At 43.2% G+C, this 22,182-nt stretch overlaps 1 protein-coding gene across 1 annotated transcript; it reads right to left on the bottom strand.

Annotated features, from left to right (window-relative positions):
• Positions 1-1,504: 1,504 nt before the first annotated feature.
• Positions 1,505-20,976, bottom strand: KAT8 (lysine acetyltransferase 8). Its single transcript, XM_087714085.1, has 11 exons — positions 20,614-20,976; positions 18,120-18,194; positions 16,940-17,115; positions 16,151-16,204; positions 15,482-15,646; positions 14,254-14,343; positions 11,440-11,580; positions 9,946-10,039; positions 8,849-8,999; positions 7,130-7,284; positions 1,505-1,914 (listed from the first exon to the last, which is right to left on the bottom strand). The coding sequence occupies exons 1-11, from the start codon at positions 20,873-20,875 to the stop codon at positions 1,850-1,852; spliced, it is 1,428 nt and encodes a 475-aa protein (XP_087570211.1). The 5' UTR covers positions 20,876-20,976; the 3' UTR covers positions 1,505-1,849.
• Positions 20,977-22,182: the final 1,206 nt, after the last annotated feature.

The raw sequence follows: 22,182 nt of genomic DNA, 5'->3' as shown, positions 1-22,182 counted from the left end.
AAAACAATTACCGTCTTGGCGTGCTGTGGTTTAGTCAAACCTTATGGAGGAGGAGGAAGAGATGCTTTAGTGAACTACCTGTTATGAAAAGGACAGTTTCTGTGACCTAAGCATATCGATACAAATCTGTGTCTTCATTTCCTGCTATAGGTTTGTTCCTCCTTAGAAGAAGGATCTTTTCTCTAGTTTTCCTTTCCCAGGGCTGTTCCTTGTGGTTGGCAGTTTTTTCACTGGGCCACCATTAAGGATCAGCTGCAATTCTTGTAAATGAGTCACAAAAATGGCACAGCACTGGTGTTATGTTTTTTTTTTATTAAAATATTTCTTAAGCAGAACACCACCGTATATATGGTATACACAAAAAAAACTACAGCAACTATGGTGAATAGATGTTTCTATCCAAGACATGCACCACAAGCTTTTCAGGGTCCCTCCCCAAATCATGGTCCCCAGGACTGAAAGTGTGCGAGGACCTCAGCGTAAACCAGTGGTATAAAGAGCGGCAAGTTTTTCCCCTTCGGTTCACTTAATCGCTTTCAAGAGACTTTTGATCTTTTGGAAAAGTCCCTTCTCATTTGATCACCAAGAAACATGGTTCATAAGACAGAAGGGGAAATGTCGAGCAATCCTACAAAATCCTTCTGGACAGTTTTCTCCAATCTGGAGTTTGTCTATTCATCTGGGAAAAGCTGCTGTTTAAAAGGGCACCTAACTTAAAAGGCGTGTCCCCCCTCCCCCCCGCCGTTTAGCATTTTGTTTCTAGAAAGAACCATTTCCTTTAAGGCTCTGCAAAAAATTGGTTAATTCCTTTTAGTTATATCATAGAAGCCACACTGCACTGTGGATCAGCCTTTTTATATGTGCCTATTTCCACTTTTCCTCTCCCCCCCCCCCCCCCCCTGAGTCTTAACACCCAAATCCTGACTCTCGTGCTACTGGCACTAGACTCTAATACAACTTATTTTTTTTGGCAGCATTGAGCTTAAAAATTGACTGTGGAGCCAGTGATACCGCTTCAAAACATTCTCTTTTGTCCCACATTGCTAATAGCTATGTAACAGTGGAAGGATTCAAGCTATTTATCTAATATACCTAAAAACATGTATGAGCTTTGATAGACTTGCTTCCTTTTGGAAGATACTGAAAGTGACAACAGATCTACCAAGAGAGACTTAGAGAATTACAGAAGACACATTCCCCCCCCCATTTTTTTGAACAAGGCTGATTGTTCGATGTTTTAGTAAATTTGAGTTCTTCAGCATCTCTTACAGAGAAGTCAATCCTCCTTCCCAGGATAGTCAATAATCTAGTTTTCAGTATTACCGGTAGTAAACGTTGCCTCCAACTTTCGTTGACCATATGCTGCTCAAATATCCAATCCCTGTGTTTATTTACTGCTCAGATCCTGTTCCACCACAATTCTGCCAATATTTAATCACCTGTTTGATTCCGGGACCAGTACTATCCCAATGTCAGTTAGAACAGTCAATAAGAAATAATAGAATGATTTATCTGTTCCTTTTATGATAAGAATGAGGATACCAGTTCTATTTTAGAGAAGATATCAGCTTTGGCAAGAAAGAAAAAAACCAGTTATATATCGAACAGCAAAAGAAAAAAAAAGGGATAAATAAGTAGTTCTTCATTCAAATGAACCCACCTGGGCAGGATTGCTGCAAACTCAAAAATCACCTGTTTTCAGGTGTTTCTCATAACCCCAAATCACCTGTTCCATGTATGCCCTTCCTGTACAAGACTGACAGCAATGCTAAATTACTGAACATCTTCTAAAATAAAAGAAAGCAGATGTGGAGCCAAACCCTTTCAGCATTTCAAGTTGGTTTTTCCTTCACTTCTTGGAAATCTTGGCTTGCTTATGTTTAGGAGGTGCCCATCTCAGGCAGAGTGAATCCACTGGAGAAAGAGGGGGTGGGGGTGGGAGGAGAAAAGAAATAAGAAAAGTTAGTAGGTCTGAATGGGTAAGTGGAAAAGGGCAGAGCAGTCAGATAAAGTTCATCCCTATCTCGACTATAATGGGGCATGGATGTCCGTGCCTCAACTGAGCCTCAACTGAGAATGCTGATGAAAATTCAATAGGTTAACCAAATCAAGTACTAGAGAAATTGCAACAGATATCACACTGAATAAAATTATGCCTTGGGCTGGTGACGGCAAACACAAATGCAGGCTTGCCTTACAACCATTCAGTGACTGTTTGAAGTTACAGCAGCGTTAAAAAAAAAAGAAAAGAGCTAGGATCATTTTTCACACTTACGACCGCTGCAGCATCCCCACAGTCCAGTGGTGGGTTGCAGGCGGTATGTCCCGGTACGGGCGTACCGGAGCCAGAGGGCCCACACGCCTGCCTGCGCTCCTTACCAGTGTTTAAAGGCTTCTGCACATGGTGCATACAGTGCCTGCGCGACAGTCCATGGAACAGCTGGAGCGTCGTGTAGGTGCTAGGATCCATGCATGCACTGTGCATGTGCGCATGTCCATGAGGACACCACCGGCCGTTCCAACCGTACCGGTTGGAACGGGATTTGCAACCCACCACTGCCAGTCGTATGAACAAAATTTGGATGCTTGGCAGCTGACTCATATTTATGATGGTTGCAGTGTCCTGGGGTCACGTGACCCCCTTTTGCAACCTTCTGACCAGCAAAGTCAATGGGGAAGACAGATGCACTTAACAACTGTGTTGCTAACTTCACAACTGCAGGGATTCACTTAACAGCTGCGGTAAGAAAGGCTGTAAAATGAAGCTGAAGTCATTTAACTGTCTTGCTTAGCAACAGAAATTTTGGGCTCAACTGTGGTCATAACTTGAGGACTACCTGTCAGTGCCATGGAGGATTCATTTTAGATTTGAGAGGCCCTGGGAGGCGACAATGCCAGCATTTATGCCTTGTTTGTAGCAGCTCCACAGACTTTCTGCCCCGCCCAGCAGGCAGCTCCTGACCCAGCCCCTTTTGAAAAGGAAAGAGATCTGGGAGGGGGTCCAAATAATCTCCCTGAAGCTCCTGTGACATAAATGGCATATTTATGTAACAGGAGCCACGTCATCCGCTCTCTGGGGGGAAAATAACAATGCCTCTTTCAGCAAAAAACTGCAACATCTCATTCCTTTCAAGATGACTCTTAACAGATACCGGGCACAGTTGCCGATAAATTCAAAGCGGGTTGTTTGGCTTAATTGAGGAAACGGCTTTATAATGCAGTGAGAAGTCATTTAAATGTTTATACTCATAATATACAAATATTTCAATTTCTTTGCGTTTTATATTATACCGCTGCTTGTGATGCAAAACAGGAAAGATCCGGTGTGTACAGATTGAAGTGGCATGAAGTGAGCCAAGGTTAGATAAACAACCAGCTATGACTGGAAACTCAAACAAGAAACTGCATACCTTGAGTGCTGAATGATTTATGTCCCACCAAATAATCAAAAAGGTATTTTTTCTTCTTCTCAGCTACTGTGTTTGTGCTTGGTGCTCTGACACAAAGCTCTGGACTGCCATCTGTCACAAATGGTGTAGGGCCGTGATGGCGAAAAACGGCCCGGAAAACAGCCTGAAAACAGCCCAAAAAACCCTGAAAACAGCCTGAAAAACGCCCCCAAAAAACAGGCATGTGCGTGACGGCCAGTTGGTCTTCAGGTTTCCTGTGCTCGCACATGGACGCACATTCTGGTTTGGGCACTTGGTACCAAAAAGGTTCGCCATCACTGGTGTGGGGTCTGCTGTTTGGGTAGGTGGGTGGGGAGGTTGGATTAGAGTTCCAACTCTGTTAATGAAAGATGCAAGTGGAGACTGGCAACGCTTTCTGCCTAAAAAAAATCTCACCCTATGAATGTCCATCATATGAAACATGCTTCAAATAAGAGCTTAGCCTTTTCTCAGCATCTCTTGTGCATTCCGATATGGTAACCTGAATAAATAATCCTCTCCAGCTATCTTATGGGAGTTAAATATTAACTGCCCCGGTTGGTGCAAGGGAAATGGAAGCAATTGCCTAGGAGACAGTTTGAAGTCCATTCCTTGGAAAGAATCCCAAGAATGTCAGTTTAGTACTGGTATTGAAGGGCACAGCAAAGATTGGAAAGCAGTTCCACGAATCAGGAAAACTAGAAGGACAGGACAAGTTTAGGAGCAACAAGCCTTCAGGGCAGGCAATGGCCTGAGGAGAGTGTTGTGGCCAGCTAGTGGCAGACTCGGACAATGAGGAGGTTGGGGAGGGACATGGGCCAGTCCTGGAGTCTGGAGAAGGCTGTGATGAGGGCTCTCCATCGGAGGCAAAGGTTGGGCCAGGTCACCCGAGAGTTATCAGCTAGTGGGGCTGAAGAACATCTGGAGCCTGTTCCCAATGCGCAGAGCTGTCACGAGACGGGAACAACAAAGGAACAAGGGCGGACTCTGAAGAAAAGGCGCAAGGGGACGCTGAATGGGCCCTCCCTTAGGGAAGAAACAGGAGCGGAAGGGGAGTGGTGTTTGAAGGAAACAATTAGTTCGTATAGTTAGTGGGAAGATTTGCTTATCTGAAAGACTCCTTGCAAAGTATTTCCTTGTACAGCCTTGCGCCTGGAAGCTATTGGCCTCTCAACTATCCAAGAACTGATAAGGTCTGTGGTTGCAATTTATCCTTAAAATATTGTTTGCTGGGACTCTGCCAGACATGAATGCTAGGAATTCACATTAGCCAAATAAAAAGTTTTTTGTTTTTTTCTGGGACAAGGAGTCTGTTTCATGATTTGGTAAAGCCTAGATCAGAACATATTGTCCATAAGCATGGAGGTGAAAAATAGAACACAGAATAATAAAGGGGAGACATCTTGGAGGTTTTGTAGTGTAACCCTCTGCTAAAAAAGGAGACGCTATACAAGCAATGGCGAACCTTTTTTTGCTCGCGTGCCAAAAGTGGGGGGAGCGCAGGGGGGTCGTGCATAGGTGTGCCACACCCATAATGCAATGCGCGACACTCAGTGTGCATGTGCGCATGACAGGCACAACCCCCCATATTTTGCATGCTTTTTTCGCCCTCCCCAGGCTTCAGAGGCTTTATAGGAGTCTGGGGAGGATGAAAACAGCCTCCCACTCCTCCCCGAGGCTTCAGGAGCTTCCCTGAAGCCTCCAGAGTGCAAAAAACCAGCCCTATGGGCAAACCGGAAGTTCAGGAATGGACTTCCGATTTGCTTGTAGGGTCGTTTTTTTTGTCCTCTGGAGCCTTCAGGGAAGCCTCCGGAAGGCCCCTGAAGGCTCCGGAGGGCTTAAATCGACCCTACAAGCACACCAGAAGTCTGTTCCCAAACTTCCGGTTTGCCCATAGGGCCGGTTTTTGCACTCCGGAGGCTTCAGGGAAGCTCCTGAAGCCTCCGTGTGTGTGTGTGTGTGTGTGTGTGTCTGTTTTTGCCCTCCCCAGGTTCCTATAAAGCCTCTGGAGCCTGGGGAGGGCGAAAAATGGCCTCAAAAATAAAGGCTAAGGTCATCTGGCCAGTGCGAAAATGTGTGCTGTCCAACTGACAGTGCAACGCCTTGCGTGCCCTGACAAATGGCTCGGTGTGCCACCTGTGGCACGTGTGCCATAGGTTCACCGTCCCAGCACTATACCATTCCAGACAAATGGCTGTCCAATGTCTTCTTAAAAGCCTCTTGAAGGCAAGCTGTTACACTGTTTTGATTGTTCTCACTGTCAGGAAGTTTCTCCTTATTTCTAGTTTGATTCTCTTCTTGGTTAGTTTCTTGTCCCGTCTTCAGGTCCTCTGGAAAATAGGTTGATCCCCTCTTCTTCGTGGCAGCCCGTCCAATATTGGAACACTGCTATCCTGTCACCCTTGGTCCTTCTTTTTACTAGACTAGACATACTCAATTCCTGCAGCCATTTTTCACATGTTTCTTAAGAATGCTGCTTGAGGAAAAACTGGGAAACTGAACTCATTGCAGGCAGTCCTCAACTTACAACCACAATTGATACCAAAACTACTACTAAGCAATGCAGATATTAAGTGAGTTGTGCCCACTTTTACGACTTTTCTATCATAGTCATTAAGCAAATCACATGGATGTTACACAAATCCAGCTTCCTCCATTGACGTTGGAAGTTCCCAGGGAAAGTCACAAATGGCAAATGGAAAGGTTGTAACTTTGAAAAACTGCCATAAGGCACATTTTTCAGTTCCATTGTAACTTTGAATGATGTCTAAACAAATTGTTGTAAGTCGAGGACTACCTGCATATGTTTCAGAGAGAAAGAAAAACAGACATATCCTCACCCATGCTAGAAAGCTAAAAGAAGGAAGCAACATGCATGAGAATGGTAAAAACTGGAAATTTAAAGAAGCAACAAATGGCATTAAAAAAAGAAAATGGTGAAAATGCAGTTATTTAAGAATGCCATAGACTACTTGGAAACCGCTTCTGGACTTTGTGCTTGAGGTGGGGGAAAAAATGGAACTTTGATTTTGGATTTTACTGATTAGATAGATTTGTTGTTATAGAAATGGCTAGTTTAAACTACTATGTAAAAGTAAAAAGTTGAGGTTTGATGTTAATGCCTTATTCTATTGCACCAAAGGGAGTCGGCAGTCAATGCCTTCTCCCCGCCCCCCAACATGCTTTCCGCCACTCTTCTCTTGCTTTTTCCCTTCCCTAATTTCCCCTACTATTTACTTTTGTATTTTCTTTGTACGCTGTATTATAAGCTAATAAAATTGTTTAAACTGGAGCTACATAGAAAAAAAAAGGTTATGGGGGTGGGAGGTTGAAGGCCAAGAAGCTAAATCTAGCAAAGTTGGCTGGAGATTTCAGTTCTGCTGTCACGGCAGATCTGGAAACTGTACAGGGGGAGAGAAAGAACGAGGGAGAACGGGGGGGGAGGGGGAGGAGGAAGAGAGAAAGAGAGAAAGAGAGGGAAGGAAGGAGAGAGAGAAAGACGAGGGAGGGAGAAGAGGGAGGAAGAGGGAGAGAGAAGAGAAAAAGGAGAGAGGGAGAGGGAGGGAAGAAGGGGGGAGAAAGAAAAAAAGAAGGCATGCCGCATTGAATATCCTATACAGATTTATAAGTCAGACTTTGAGCAAAAAGAGGGATGAACCACTACTGCATCCCACCCCCACCATTTCCCCATTCGTCAGTACCTGTAATTGGCGGCTTCTTATACTGAGCACTTTTGAGATGCTCCTCCACCAATTTGGGAGTGACACAGATGACGTGCTGCCCCTTCCAATACTTGACCATGTTCAGGGACTGCAAAGTGCTGATGATGTCGTTCTGCGTGATGCTCGTCATTTGGCTGTGCCAAGGGAAACAACAAGGTGCATATCAGTTGGACAAAGACCAGATAAGAGGAGGTCAGGAGTCCTACTAAATAGGCTGTCAAGGTTCCCACTAAAGCACCCATAACAACCAGAACTCCGAGGCAGATAGATTCCTTCATTGGGCATATCATATTGGCATAGGCTGGTGAAAATCAACTCTAAAGGTTCCAGCGGTTTTCACCTCATTAAAAGTTTCCCCCTTTTCCCAAAGAAAGTGTCTCATGGTCCAATCAGGGTGCTGTCCAGTTGCTTGGTAATATCACTCCTCCTTTCTTTAGCCACTGGTTGGAATGTCCTTGGTTCCCAGGGGAAAAGTATTTTGTTTTGGCTGCAAACCCCCAGTTATCTCTAATTCCCATTGTGATAACACTGAAGCCTAAAAGATGGCCTCAGTCAGGCCAACTTCAGAATTGACATAGGCCTTATTACGTTCAATTAAGGTTACTCCAGGGCCAAATGCTACAGAAGGGCACACAGTCCACCCTGAATACCCACATATTGTCCTTGACTTACAGCCAGACTTTCTAATGCAAACCAAGGCAGTGGTTAAGCGAGTTGTGCCCAATTTTGTGGTTTTTACCATGGCTCTTAAGTGAATGGCTGTGGTTGTTAAGTGAATTCTGCTGTCATTAAGCAAATCTGCCTTCCCCTCTTTGACTTTGTTGGAAGCTGACAAATATTGGCTCCCAAATATTGATCACATGACCTCAGGACTCTGCAACCATCATAAATATATGCAAGTAGTTAAGCACCTGGATTTTGATCATTTTTGACTATGGGAAGACTGTGACTGTCGTAAGTGCAAGGGTCCGCTGTAAGTCACTTTTTTAGTGCCATTGTAACTTCGAATGGTCACTAAACAAATAGCAATAGCATTTTAGATTTATATATTGCTTCACAGTGCTTTATAGCCCTTTCCAAGCGGTTTAGAGAGTCAGGGTATTTTCCCCAACAATCTGGGTCCTCATTTTACCCACCTCAGAAGGATGGAAGGCTGAGTCAACCTGGAGCCCCTTCAGGACTGAACACCTGCTGTGGGCAGAATTAGCCTGCAATACAGGTACTTAGAACATTTCATTTAATGACCATTCAAAATTACAACAGCACTGAAAAAAGAGACTTATGAGCCATTTTTCACACTTACAACCATTGCAGCATTCCCATAGTCACGTGATTTACATTCAGAAGCTTGGCAAATGACTCACGTTTATGACGGTTGCAGTGCCCCAGGGTCATGTGATCTCCTTTTGCGACCTTTGACAAGCAAAGTCAATGGAGAAGCCGGATTCACTTAATAACCGTGTGATTGGTTTAAGAACTGCAGTAACTCATTTAAGAAATGAGGCGGGGAAAGCCGTAAAATGGGGCAAAAACCAGTTAACAATTTTCTCACTTAACAACATACAGTCTGGGCTCAGTGGTGGTCATATATTGAGGACTGCATTGTAACTACTGTGCCACCAGGGCTTTTATTCGTATTTTACAAATAGTTGTGAACCAAGGGCTGCCTGTAGGACTAGTAGCCAAATCTCCACTCACCTGAGGTCCTTGATGGAAAGGGTGCCTCGGAAATCCCGAAGGATCTCTAGTAATACCCATGACCAATAGCTACGGTAGCTCAGCTTGCCGAGGTCTGAAAGGGGCTTTTCGGGAGATCCCACCGTGCTTTCAAGTTTGGAGAGCTCATAGCCTGCGGGAGGAGGGGGTGGTGGTGGAAGAAACCAGAAGTCAAGGCCTCAAAAGCATCTCAGTTCAGGATCCAGGCATTTCAAGGGCAAGGAAAAGCTCAGGCCAGATCAAAACTCACATTTTTTTAGCAAAGTGGCTTCGAAACGTTTAGCGCACACCTCAAGTGATCAGGATAGCAGGGGTGTTACAAAGGGGAGGGGGAGGCAGGGCAGATATAACATTTGTTAACGTTTCACTAGGGGTCCATGAAGATTCTCAGTCATCCAGGTGATGGTTGTCCCAAAGGTGCTTTTTCAGAAGGCAACTGGGCTCTTTTGGAATTTTTTTTTTAGGGGAAAAAAAGGGACAACCATCACCTGGATGACTAGAAATCTCCAGAGACTTTTAGCCATGCACTTTGCGATGAACATCCTTAGAATGGAGTGGGAGTATGAAGGGGTTTCTAGAAATTGCAGGCTACAGGAACCATTTGCGCTTCAGTTTGAGACGCAGACAACATAGACTCATCCCCAGTAGCCTGAGCCTCATCTTCAACAGTGAAGGGACACAGGACAGAAAAACATACTGCAGCCAAGAAGGCTCCAACTTTAACAAACAAACATTAACAAACATCCTGTCCATTTGCACCACTCAGGTGACCCTGAGGGCACTGATAAACTTTCCAGTGGCCTCAATGACCCTCTAAAAGAATGCAAATGTCCAGCTGTCTTCAAGGAGTATAAACCATTCTCCACCATCCAGTCAGAGCTGAAGAAGCTTCTTTGATGAGAAAGGAAACTTCTTCAAAGAAAAAAAAAAGAAAATTCAGTTGCCTTCTGAAAAAGCATCTTTGGGATTATCACTGGGATGGAGGGGGGGGGGTGTCTATCTACAAATCCAGCAGTAGGAAGCAATTAAGAGACTTATAATCCACTGTGAAGTTTATACTTATCATTCATTAAGCTTACTGAATGCAATGAGGAATTTCCCATAACCCCTTCTCTGGTAAGGGGGCAAGGTTAGGATACAAGCCACATTATTTCCATCTGGAGATTCCTTCTCCTAGAGGGGAAAAGAAATCACAGGAGTCAAATAAATGACGCTGTGGAATCTAGCATTAAGCAGAGAAATCAACAGCCAGAAAAACACATTTCTTTAAAAAAAAAAAACAGTCACCAATTGCATCTGTTATATCTGGCAACCCTAAAATAAGCTTGCTCCACTGTCATGGTTAAAATCCCTGCTTCCCCTCCTGCTGCAAATTCTCTGCTAAACTGATCTCGGTACTGATTTATTTACCATCTTCTTTCCATCCTTATTTTAAATTACCTATCATGTTTGTACCCCATCAATCATCCAAAAGCTCAAGGCAGCCTGCATACCATGTTCTTTGTCCAATTTAATTCTAAGAGCAACCTATGGCCATCAGGTTTTTCTGACTCATAGTAAGTGACCCTGTATGATTCCAAGATTATGTGTGGGGTTGAATTCATTCCAATTCATCATGCAGTTTTCTGTTATGGAGTCTACTCCACTGCAGGTTTTTAATACAACTTGTTAAATTTTAATTGCAATAAAATTTGTCCTTATGTCCGTGGTTATAAAATTTTCCAAGTATAATAAACAGTGACATTGCAGATTCCAGAGGAAACCAGATCTCTTTCCCCATGCTCTCTCTCTCTTCCTCCCCCGCCCTCTCTCTCTCTCTGTGTGTCTATGTGAGAGAGAGAGAGAGAGAGAGGGAGGGAGGGAGGGAGGGAGAGGGAGAGACAGAGAGAAAGCAAGTGTGGGGAGATCTCAGAATCTCTAGTTTCCTCTGAAATCTGCAATATTAGTGCTCACTTAGGAGTGCACATAAATGAAAAAAAGTAACAGCACTTAGTTCAGAAAATTTGCTGAATTATTTGGGTCAGCCATGGTTTGGTAGAACTGAAACCCAGAATGCATGGATGGTTGTGTGCAAAATAAGACATAGGTGGAGTGAATGGCCTCTCTTGTAAAAAAAAATAATCCTGATTTTTCATACAGCCCTAATTTTCCAGAGCTTTTCCTCCTTTCCCTCCCCACAACCATTCCTGATATCCTTCTTACCCTTCCCAATCTCCCTATGGCTATACCTCAGCCATCACCACCATTATTCTTGACTTTTTCCCTGTTTACATGATGACCCAGATTGTTGGGGGAATAATAGTCTGACTATGTAAACTGCTTAGAGATGGCTGTAAAGAATTGTGAAGCGGTATATAAGTCTAAAGTCTGCTATCTGTCCCAAAGCCCTTGTACGTAGAACAACTGGGTTTTAGTCCCTCGGTCAAAAGAGCCTAAATTTTCAGACACAGAGCATTTAAAGCCAGTAGTGCACAGAATATTTTACACATCCCTTGGGATTGTCCACCTGTTTAGATCACAAAGTTCGTTACAATTCATTCACTTTCCACCCCATGAACCCCAGCCGGCAGTACCTTTGAGAAGTAGCCAACGATATGGGCTCCTTGCCTGTCCACCTCAGTAAGGATGTAGAAGACAAAGGGCTCCACGTCGAAGTAGAGGGTCTTATGATCCAGGAACAGTTTGGCCAAAAGACACAAATTCTGGCAATAAATCTGGTGGGGAAATAAATCGAGAAGCAGTAAGGACTTTATTAATATTTAATATTTTATTAATATTTATAGGCCGCCCTTTTCCCTGAGGGGACTCAGGGCGGCTTACAATTCATGGGAGGGGGAGTGCAAGACAAAACATAAGGACACACACAAAAAAGTGTGGAATCCTGAACCAAAGAAGAGAAAGATGAGTGTTCTTTCCTTATCAAAACAAACAAAAAGTCCCTCTGAGGTAAACTTTCTAAAATAAGAATACTTCGTTCGCAACTATAAAACTTGTCTAAAACTAAAATTTGGTTTTCTACAGCAGCAGCCCAGCATCTCCAACTTGTTCAAAAAGCCAAGAAGTAATCTAAGAAAAATAAATCTTGTGTAAGGTCCCTGTTTTGGAAGCTTTTGAGCCTCACAAATAGCAAATCCAAAGGTTCCTTCTTTGAACCGGAACCTCCCCATTCTGTGGGGAGCCGTGTGGATCTTCCGGAAATTAACCTTCCAAAGTAATTCAAGACAACACAGGCCTTTTTGTGGGACTGGTCCATGTTCTGGAATTATCGCTTTGCCGATCCCGATTTACAATAAGCCTAAAATTGGTTCTTTGAAAAGAAAAATGAATTCTCTGGTTTCAGAATTATAGAATCAAGATCAGGTGAAATCTTAGTAAGACCACATCTGGAATACTGCAACCAATTTTGATCACCGTACTACAAAAAATATGTTGAGACTCTGGAAAAAGTTCAAAGAAGTGCAACTAAGATGATCAAAGGCCTAAAGACTAAAACATGAAGAACAACTTCAGGTTTTGGGTTTGGCTAGTTTAGAGAAAAGAATTAGGGATGGCATGTTAGCAGTATTCCAGTACTTGAGGGGCTGCCACAAAGAAGAGGGAGTAAAATTATTGTTCAAAGCACCTGAAGGCAGGAAAAATATAAAAATGGTTGGAAACTAATCGAAGAAGCAACCTGGAATTAAGGAAAAATTACCTAACAGTGAGGACAATTAACTAGTGGAACAGCTTGCGTTCAGAAATTGTGGGTGTTCCATCACTGGAGGTTTTTAAGAAGAGACTACACCATCACTTTTTTGAAATTGTATAGGATTTCTTACTTGAGCGGGGGGCTGAACTAGAATACCTCCAAGGTCTCTTCCAGCTCTATTCTATTCTATTTCATATTCTACAGTGTCTTATACATTCCATAAATCCCTGATTGGTTTTCACAAAATCCAGTTGCAACCAATTCTTAAGTGTGATTTTATCCACTGTAAAGGTTGAATAGAAAGAGCCTCCGTATTACTATGCATGCCCAATATTGCCCTTCCCCAATCTGGGGCCCTTCAGATGTCAATAAATCTGATTATGTGTTGCCAAACTGGTATCAACTCTTAGTGCCTACATGGACCTTCTCGATTATGATTTGTCCCCAACTGGTCCTTCTGGGCTTCCAATGGTGCAGTTATCAACCTGTCAAAATCTGCTGAATTTCACTCCTGCATTAGAGCCTTCTTCAGAGGGCCGAGCCTTTTACATACAGTAGTCCTCAAATTACCACAATGGAGCCCAATGTTTATGTCACCAAGCATTTGTTAAATGAGTTTTGTCCCATTTTATAGCTTTTCTTGCCATAGTCATTAACTGAATTGTTGCACTTCCTCACTTAGTAATATGGTTATTAAGTGAATCTGGCTTCCCCATTAACTTTGCTTGTTGGAAGGTCGCAAAAGGAGATTCCATAACAACAGGACATTGCAACCGTCATAAATGTGAATTGGTTGATAAGCCTCTGAATTGTGATCATAGGTATGAGTCGAGGACTACCTGTAATATGTTCGAAGTAGGATAATTTGAACCTAGTTATTTGTACCTTGACTGACAATTCTGAACTTATTTGCTCAATGAGCTATTTGTTTGTTTTTAGATACATCCTTTAGAAATTCTGGATGACAACTCTCAAAATGTTTTTATTAGCATGGCATTATTCTCCCATTATTTGCCATCTTTGATACAGCTGTTTCTATATGAAAAGATTGAAGGTTATTGGCCCATACAAGCTTATCTGCATACAGATAGTCCTCAACTTACAGCATTTAATGACCAAAGTTACAATGACACTAAAAAAAGTGATTTGTGACCATTTCCCCACACTTACGACTGTTGCAGCAGCCCCGGTGGTCACCTGACCAAAATCCAGATGTTTGACAACTGATTCATACGTATGACAGTTGCAGCGTCCCAATCATTTTGTAACCTTCTGAGAAACAAAGTCAATGGGGAAGCCGTATTCACTTAACAACCACATTACTAACTTAACCACCGCATCGATTCACTTAACAATGTGACAAGAAAGGTAGTAAAAAAGGGGAGAAATTCACATAAGATCTCTCTCATTTAGCAACAGAAATATCGGGCTCAATTATGGCTGCATGTTGAGAACTACCTGCATAGTTTGCCTTATTTAAAAGCGACTTGCAAACGTGGGGAAGAAGTAAATTATATAGTAGTTAATGACTGTTTATGACTACCCGGAGTGACTGGCTTTTGTATCTGAAGAGAAAGATTCTCCAAACAGCGAAGATGGAAAATGCAGGTTCCCAAAATAGCAAACTCGCCACTTAAGACCACAAAAAATGAGCACAGTAACAGACAGTGGAAACCCTGCAGCTGAAGTGGGCTCCTACCTTGTGATCTTTCCCATCCACCTCATATACCGAGATGTTGTTTTTGCGGTAGATTTCTTTCCCTGGTGGTTGCCGCCACTGACATTGGCCCTGGAAGAACAATGACAAGAAGACCACCTGTGGGTACCAAAACTGATTTTTTTTGTCTGAGGAATTCCACCCAATGACTTGTTCAATGCAGCCTCTGCATTTGTTTGAGTTTTGATCAGGTTATTATTCTCCCATTTCTTCATTTTAGCATTGGTCATTTAGATTTTTCCAGCCGACAATACTGGAAGTACTGAAAAGAAACATAGGTAACCCTCAACTCGCAACAATTCGTTTAGTGGCCAAAGTTACGACAGCATTGAAAAAAGTGACCTACGGCCATTATTCACACTTACGACCACTGCAGCACCATGGTCTTGTGATCAAAATTGGTTCACCCACAAAACCGCGCTCGACTAAACCGCATCGCTGACATCATCAACAGGGCGACAACAGCACGGAGACAGAAGCACGCTGCAAACCTAAACCTAAGCCCTAAACCTAAACCTAACCCCCCTAAACCTAATCCTAACCCTAATCCTAACCCTTAACCTAATCCTAACCCTTAACCTAACCCTAACCCTCAACCTAACCCTAAAGCTCACCCTAAACCTAACCCTTACCTTAAGTTGAATCGGCTTGCTTTCAAAGCGCTATTTAAAGCGCCATTCTTTCTCCGCGCTGGCTGTTGTCACCCTGTTGATGACGTCAGCGACGCGGTTTAATCAGGCGCGGTTTAGTTGAGCGCGGTTTTGACAGGTCACGATCAAAATTCAGCCTCTTGGCAACTCTTAATTCATATTTATGATGGTTATTGTGTCTTGCCATCATGTGATCACCTTTTGTGACCTTCTGACAAGCAAAGTCAAGAGGGAAGCCAATTCACTTGAATAACCCCATTACTACCCTAACTGCAGTGGTTCACTTAACAAGTGCCGCAAGAAAGATCATAAAATGGGGCAAAGCTCATTTAACAGCTGTCTAACTTAGCAACAGGAATTTTGAGTTCAACTGCGATTGTAAGTTGAGGGCTACCTGAACGTAAATTCATAGGCACTGATAGGCACTGATCCCCAAACACTATTTTCTCTTCCTTCTGATATTGCCTCATTCCTCTTACAAGTTCTCTGGTGCTTAATTCTCTCCCACCCCAACCTTCCCCAGCCTTAGGCCCCTAGCAACTGTCTTCCCCCTTGCGTACAAGGTGATAGCGGTAAGTCTTCTCAAACTTCATATACTTGAGGCAGTATTCGCAGATCCACAGCTTGGGCTGCTTCCCGTAGTCTTCTGGGAAGGGTGAGAAATACCAAGCGTCAATCTCATAGTTCCCGATATGGATTTTGTCCACGTATTTCACTTTGGTGATCTGAGAAGAAACAAAAGCAAGCAGTGTCCTACAAACACAATCAGAGCAATGGCGCTTAGACTTATATACAGCTTCACAGTGCTTTTACAGTTCTCTCTGAGCGCTTTACAGAGCATATTTCCTCCACAGGCTGGGTTCTCATTTTACCAACGGATGGAAGGCTGAGTCAACCTTGAGCGGGACAGAATGAAACTTCTGGCAGTGGACAGTTAGCAATAGCGCTTAGACATATGTACCGTTTCCCAGTGCTTTACAGCGCTAAACGGTTTAGATGGTCAGCATATTGCCCCCAACAATCTGGGTCCTCATTTTACCAATCTCAGAAGGAGGGAAGGCTGAGTCAACCTTAAGCTGGTGAGAATCGAACTCCTGGAATGAGCAATGAGTTAGCCTGAAGTACTGCATTCTAACCACTGCACCACCACGGCTCGTAATGCTCCCTTTTCCAAAACTCTTTGGGTTTCAATCCAGACGCAGCTAAGCCAAGTATGGATAAACACTCACTGCTTCGTGTTCCTTCTCTAAAGCTGCCGTGGTAGGATCCATCTCAGCATACGTCTGTGGTGGGAGGAAAAAACGACTGGTGAGTAACAGCAAGCATTTCCTGGCAAAGCCATCTACTACTGCCAGGTTAAACAGCACCAAAAGTGCAATCAGATTTAGGTAATCCTCTACTTACAACAGTTCATTTAATGACCATTTGAAGTTGCAACAGCACCGAAAAAAGTGACGTATTATCATTTTTCACACTTACCATTCCATGGTCACATGATCAAATTCAGGCGCTTGGCAACTGGCATGTATTTATTTATGATGGCTGCAGTGTCCCGGGATCATGTGATCCCCTTCTGAGGCATTCTGACAAGCAAAGCCAATGGGGAAGCCAGATTCATTGAACAACCATTCTAATAACTCAACAACTGCTGTGATTCACTTAACAACTGCAGCCAAAAAGGTCATAAAATAGAGCAAAACTCACTTAACAATGCTCTTGTTTAATAACAGAAAATCTATTGTAATTGTAAGTCAAGGACTGTGTTGTTTTTTTCACCCCATCTCTGGAATGGATAGAGGTAGTCCTCAATTTATGATCATTCAGCAACCATGACCTCTCCACCACCTGAGGTACCCCGTGCTCCACCTAAGGACTGCAATGGGGAGATATGGGGTTTGATAGCAGCAATTTAATAATTGTAAGAATGGGCTCAATTGTGGTTGTGAGTTGAGGGCCTCCTGCACTGTGTAGCACAGCATAAATTCCACCTTCTCAGCCACCTCTCCCTTCCACATCACCTTTTGGACATGGTTGATTTCATCATGTTTGCGCTTCTGATTGCGGGTGATCTTGCGCTCGGGCTGCTCCGAAAGCTCATTCATGTATTGATCGGTGTTCTTCTGCACAGCATCCTTGACTGTCTTGGTGAGGGCCAGACGGTTCTTATCCACCCACTCATCCAGACGTCGGTTGACTGTGAGAGACGGAGGAGTTAGGAGGTTGCAGAAATGTCACCATTCCCCCACTCCCCTTCCAACCATTCCACACAAAATGTTCGCTACCTAGAAATCGAAATATAGGAACGAGGAGGTGAATCTACCCTGCCTTGTTCTACTCTGGGATGAACAGAAGGTAGACTAGTAATCTACTAATGGACCTCCAGATCAGAGGTGTCCCTTGGCAACTTTAAGACCTGTGGACTTCAACGCACAGAAGCCCCCAGTCTAACAGGGCTGGCTGGGGGAATTCTGGGAGTTGAAGTCCATATGACATTTAAGGTTGGACATCCCTGATCTGGATGATCAGCAAGGTTTTCTGACTGCTAGTGAATTGTCAACAGCAAACAAAAATCACCACTCCAAACAAAGCTTTGGCTGTTGTTGGCTATTGTTGTCCAAAATTGTGTACAGCAGCTTCAATTTTAGTACTAGAAAAAACTAAAACCCAGAATCGACATTAAGCAGAGTCTTCATCCTGATTACCATCAATAAACCTTCTTTCAGCTTCTTCCTTGAGTTCAATATTGAACTGAAGGCATACAATTTTTTCTTCTGCTTCTTTTTCCTTTTTTCCTACAAACTGGAATAATTGGCACAGCTTGGGTTACATCGCACTGCACTAAGACACACTATGATGGTTCTTTATCTAAGATTTATCATTAGTGTGCAGGAAAAAATACAACTTTACTTAGCTTACCTAAAGCTACATCTAAACTAAATCTTCCTATGCTCATCTGATCTCAAAATCAACAATTTATGGCACAATTTAATTTATGGAACAACTTAATTTTCAAAGACTGCGGAAGGAAAAAAATAAAAGCATTGCTATATTGAATTAGATTAATTCAGTTGGTTAGGAATTTAAGGAATTATCATCCCAGTTTATTTCCAGGGCATGAGATTAGGGAAGACTGAACTAGATCAGATACCTCTAATTTTCTCTTCATTATTCAGATCAGAATCTCAAAACAGCACTTACATCCTACATAGTGAACATAAAATTCCTCTCTAGCTTCTTGTTCGTTGAGCCGAGACTGAATCACCTCTGCAGAATCTAAAGGGGAAGCAACCATCAATCTAGTTAAAGGACATTTTGGTCATGAAAAGTGAGAAATATAAGTTAATAAAAAGACAACAAAACACATCTTTTTTTCAAAAGGTAGCAAGCCAGCATGGGAATAGCCTATAAAAAATTAGTTCAATCTTACCAGTCAAGTTTGAGGCAATGACCTGGATTTTGTGTACATGTATTCCTGGACTCATAGCAGTGACCATTCCATCACTTGAAAAAAGTAACTTTTTACCGTTTTCCCCACTTACAAATGTTGCAGCATCCCATTGGTCACATGAACAAATTTCCAACACTTGGCATTTGACTCATATTTATGAGATTTGCATTATTCTCGGATCATGTGATCATCTTTTGTGGCCTTCTGACAAGCAAAGTCAATGGGGGAGCCCAATTCACTTAATGGTACACAGGATGAATTTGGCTTTAGATATTTTGTGATATTAGATATTAGGAATCTTTAAAATAATTTGTGATTCAAAGTTGTAAATCAATAATTGTCTTTATAAGTAATAATTACTGTGCCAGTGTTGGTATTCCAGGAAAATTAGTGACAAACTACAGCAATGGTCCCCAATTTTTCCAACTTTGTGAACCAGCATCAGCTGGAATTGGGACGGGAGGGGGAGAGGGGACAGTTCCATTTATGCAAATGGAGCTGCACATATGAGCCTGCTTGCCTACTTACGTAGGCTGGTACTAGGCCATGGCCCAGGGACCCCTGCGCTATAGGACTCAGGACTGTTGGCTCAGCAACCAGAGTCAACAACTGTAAGACTACTTGAAGAAAAAGTGTCTGTCATAGATATACAAAGATTGAAAACAAAGAAATAAACAAATCACTATCAGTCAATTGCAAAAGGCAGCATTAGTTACAGCAGCTTACAATCTGTGACGATATTTTTAATACCATCAAACATCATCTGCCTATCCCACGGCCTTGGAAAGGATTCATAGGTAGACAAAAATGCCAAATTGGGTCTAAACATCTGGCTGATTGGGCAACCGACAATAATAACTTTAAAATTCAAACAGGGAAGCACCTGCCACATTAACATCCCAGAATTAATAACGGTCAATAAGAAAGACAAAAAGTCTGGATAGTGAATGTTGCAGCATCCAGAGGCTGCAAGAATACAAGAGAAAGAAAGATAAAATTACAAAATATAAAAAAACGTGCAAATAAGAGTTACCAGCCTAGAAAGCAGTAATAGTATCAATAGTAATAGGCACTAGTCATAAAGGGGCCATTGTTCCACACCTCTGGTAGAGGGTTTCCTGCTTGAGAAGGTGGTTGGACTATAAAACCTCCAAGGTGCCTTCCAAATCTGTTAATTTGTTAACTCAAGACAGTGTCCACAGCCCTCCCCTCTTGTGTTTTTCTCCACAACCATCCGGCTAATTAGGTTGGGCTCAAACAGAATGACCAGTTCAATGACATCCACTAAACTTCCATGGATATGGGTAGACTTGAATCTGGCAGTAGTCTGACAGTTGAACTTCAGGTAGTCCTCGACGTATGACAAGATTGAACTCAAAATGTCTGTTAAGTGCGACATTTGTTAAGTGAGCATTTGCCCTGTTTTACGACCTTTCCTGCCACGGTTGTTAAGTGAATCTCTGCAGTGGAAAAGTTACTAACAGGGCTGTTAAGTAAATCTGACTTCCCCATTGACTGCTCATCAGATGGCAACAAAAGGGGATCATATGGCCTGGGGAGACTGCAACCATTGTAAGTATGAGCCAGTTTGTTTGATCAGGTGACCATGGGGATGCTGCAAATGTTTAACTGTGAAAAACAATCATGTCACTTTTTTCAGTGCCATTATAATTTTGAACGGTTGCTAAATGAACTGTCTTATGTCGAGGACTGCCTGTACATGTAGTCCTCAACTTACAACAGTTCATTTAGTGAGAGTTACAGTGGCACTGAAAAAAGTGACTTACGACCGATTTCGACACTTACCATTATAGCACCCCCATGGTGACACAATCAAAATTTGGTCTCTTGGCAAGTTGTCAATATTTACCAAGGTTGCAGTGTCCTGGGGTCATGTAATCAGATTTTGCAAACTTTTTCAAATCCCATGGTCATGGGATAAAGTTTTGCAACCTTCTGACAAGCAAAATCAAGGGGGAAACTAGATTCACTTAACAGCCGTGGCCAGAAAAGTCGTAATGTGGGGCAAACTCACTTAACCAGCGTCTCACTGAGCTACATCAATTTGGGGGCTCCGTTGGGATCGTAACTCGGGGACTCCCTGCACAACAAGCCACGAGCTGTCCTGGTCATTGATCAAGGCGCATTGCGGCAAGCGTTTCGACGACAGCAGCCCATTCCGACGTGAAATACACACACAGAGCGCTGAAAAAGAGAAGGGAGGGAAGGAGGGGGGTCACTTACGCCACGTCCCGTCCCCTCGCCGACACAGGTAGGTCTCCCCGATTTCCACGGTGACTTCAGCCTCGCGAGAGGGCGGCGACGAGGACAGGCGGCTCTGGTGGCCCAGGCCTCCCGCGCTGCCTTGCCTCGGCGCCTCCTCTTCCTCTCGCCCCCCCGGCCCCAGGCGTCGTGAGTCCGAGCCGGGGGGGCTTCCCCGCTCCCCTCCGCCTTCGTCCGCAGAGGAGGCCGTGTCGCCTCCTCCGGGTCCGGCTGCCGCTGCCATGACAACCGCCACCGCGACAAACAACTCAGGCGCGGGGAAGACGCCCCGGTTGCTTCTAACGGCTCTCCCGCCCCTCACACTTTACAGGCCCAAACCGGAAGTGATTTCTCTGGGTCACAGAGATAAAAATTTCCCGGCGGGAGCGCATACGTATGACGCCAACCGGCCCCGGTCACGTGATGCTACGCCTTCACCTTGCGTTGGGTTGCTGGGAAATCGAGTTTCCTGCCTGACTGTATATCCATATAGAGATTCTCAGTCGTTCCGGTCATGGTTGTCTCAAAGGTGCTTCCCCTCCCCTCCCCCCAAAAAACAGCAACTGGACCTTTTCGGTGGGTGGAGCACAAGATCGACTTGCCTTCTGAGGAAAAAAGCACCTTTTAATTTTTTTTATTTTATTTTGTTTATTTGTCAAGCATGTATAAAATAACAGATATAAGTATAAACATGATTATGAATACAGGAAATGGATATGAATAAATGTGGACAGTAGGATAGGGACAGTAGGCACATTGATGTGCTTATGCACGTCCCTTACAGATCTCGTAGGAATGGGGTGAGATCAACAGTAGACAAGTTTAAAGTTATCACCTTTGGGATGGGTTCCCTGACATTTGATTCATCGTGATATTAACCTGGAGAAGCCAGTGCTTTCTTTTCCAGATATGCAGCACCACACACCCGAAGGTCCTTCAGATATTAATTTACAATTCCCAGAAATTCCAGCCAATGAGAAGGAATGCTGGGAGTTGTAGTTCAGGAACATCTGGAGCACTACTTCAAAAACACTGCTATAGCATGATAGAGGTTGTCCTTTCCAGCTGTTACCCGAATTCAATGGGATGCCCTTTTGTTCCCCATAAGGACTGTTTTTTTGTTAAAACTGCTTGATAAAAAGTAAAGCGAGTACAATTAATTTTACCATTAATTATAGTTATTAGTTATTATTATGCATCATGTCTAATGAAAAGAAGGACTAGAGGCGACATGATAGCAGTGTTCCAATATTTGAGGGACTGCCACAAAGTTTGCATCCAGTTTTTGGTCACCACATTACGAAAAAGATGTTGAGACTTTGGAAAAAGTGCAGAGAAGAGTAACTAAGATGATTAAAGGCTTGGAGACAAAAACATATGAAAAATGGATGCAGGATTTGGGTTTGTCTAGTCTAGAGAAAAAGAGGATTAGGGGTGACATGATAGTAGTATTCCAGTATTTGAGGAGCTGCCACAAAAAAGATGGGGTCAACTTATTTTCCAAAACAACAGAAGGCAAGACAAGAAACAATGGAACAAATCAAGGATATA

The sequence above is a fragment of the Thamnophis sirtalis genome, unplaced genomic scaffold, assembly GCF_051295495.1.
Source record: "Thamnophis sirtalis isolate CommonGarterSnake01/CBP01778 unplaced genomic scaffold, rThaSir2_p1.2 scaffold_4, whole genome shotgun sequence".
Lineage (NCBI taxonomy): Eukaryota > Metazoa > Chordata > Lepidosauria > Squamata > Natricidae > Thamnophis > Thamnophis sirtalis.
This window is presented reverse-complemented; position numbering and strand designations above follow the sequence as displayed.

What these genes read in the sequence shown, in the direction of transcription:
- KAT8 (XM_087714085.1), bottom strand. Translation starts at nt 20,875, where the DNA reads ATGGCAGCGGCAGCCGGACCCGGAGGAGGCGACACGGCCTCCTCTGCG. An exon ending in TTATGTTCACTATGTAGGAT is followed by an intron (nt 17,116 to 18,119) that starts GTAAGTGCTGTT and finishes CGTCTCTCACAG; the next exon opens with TCAACCGACGTCTGGATGAG. An exon ending in TGGATGGGAAAGATCACAAG is followed by an intron (nt 11,581 to 14,253) that starts GTAGGAGCCCAC and finishes TTTCCCCACCAG; the next exon opens with ATTTATTGCCAGAATTTGTG.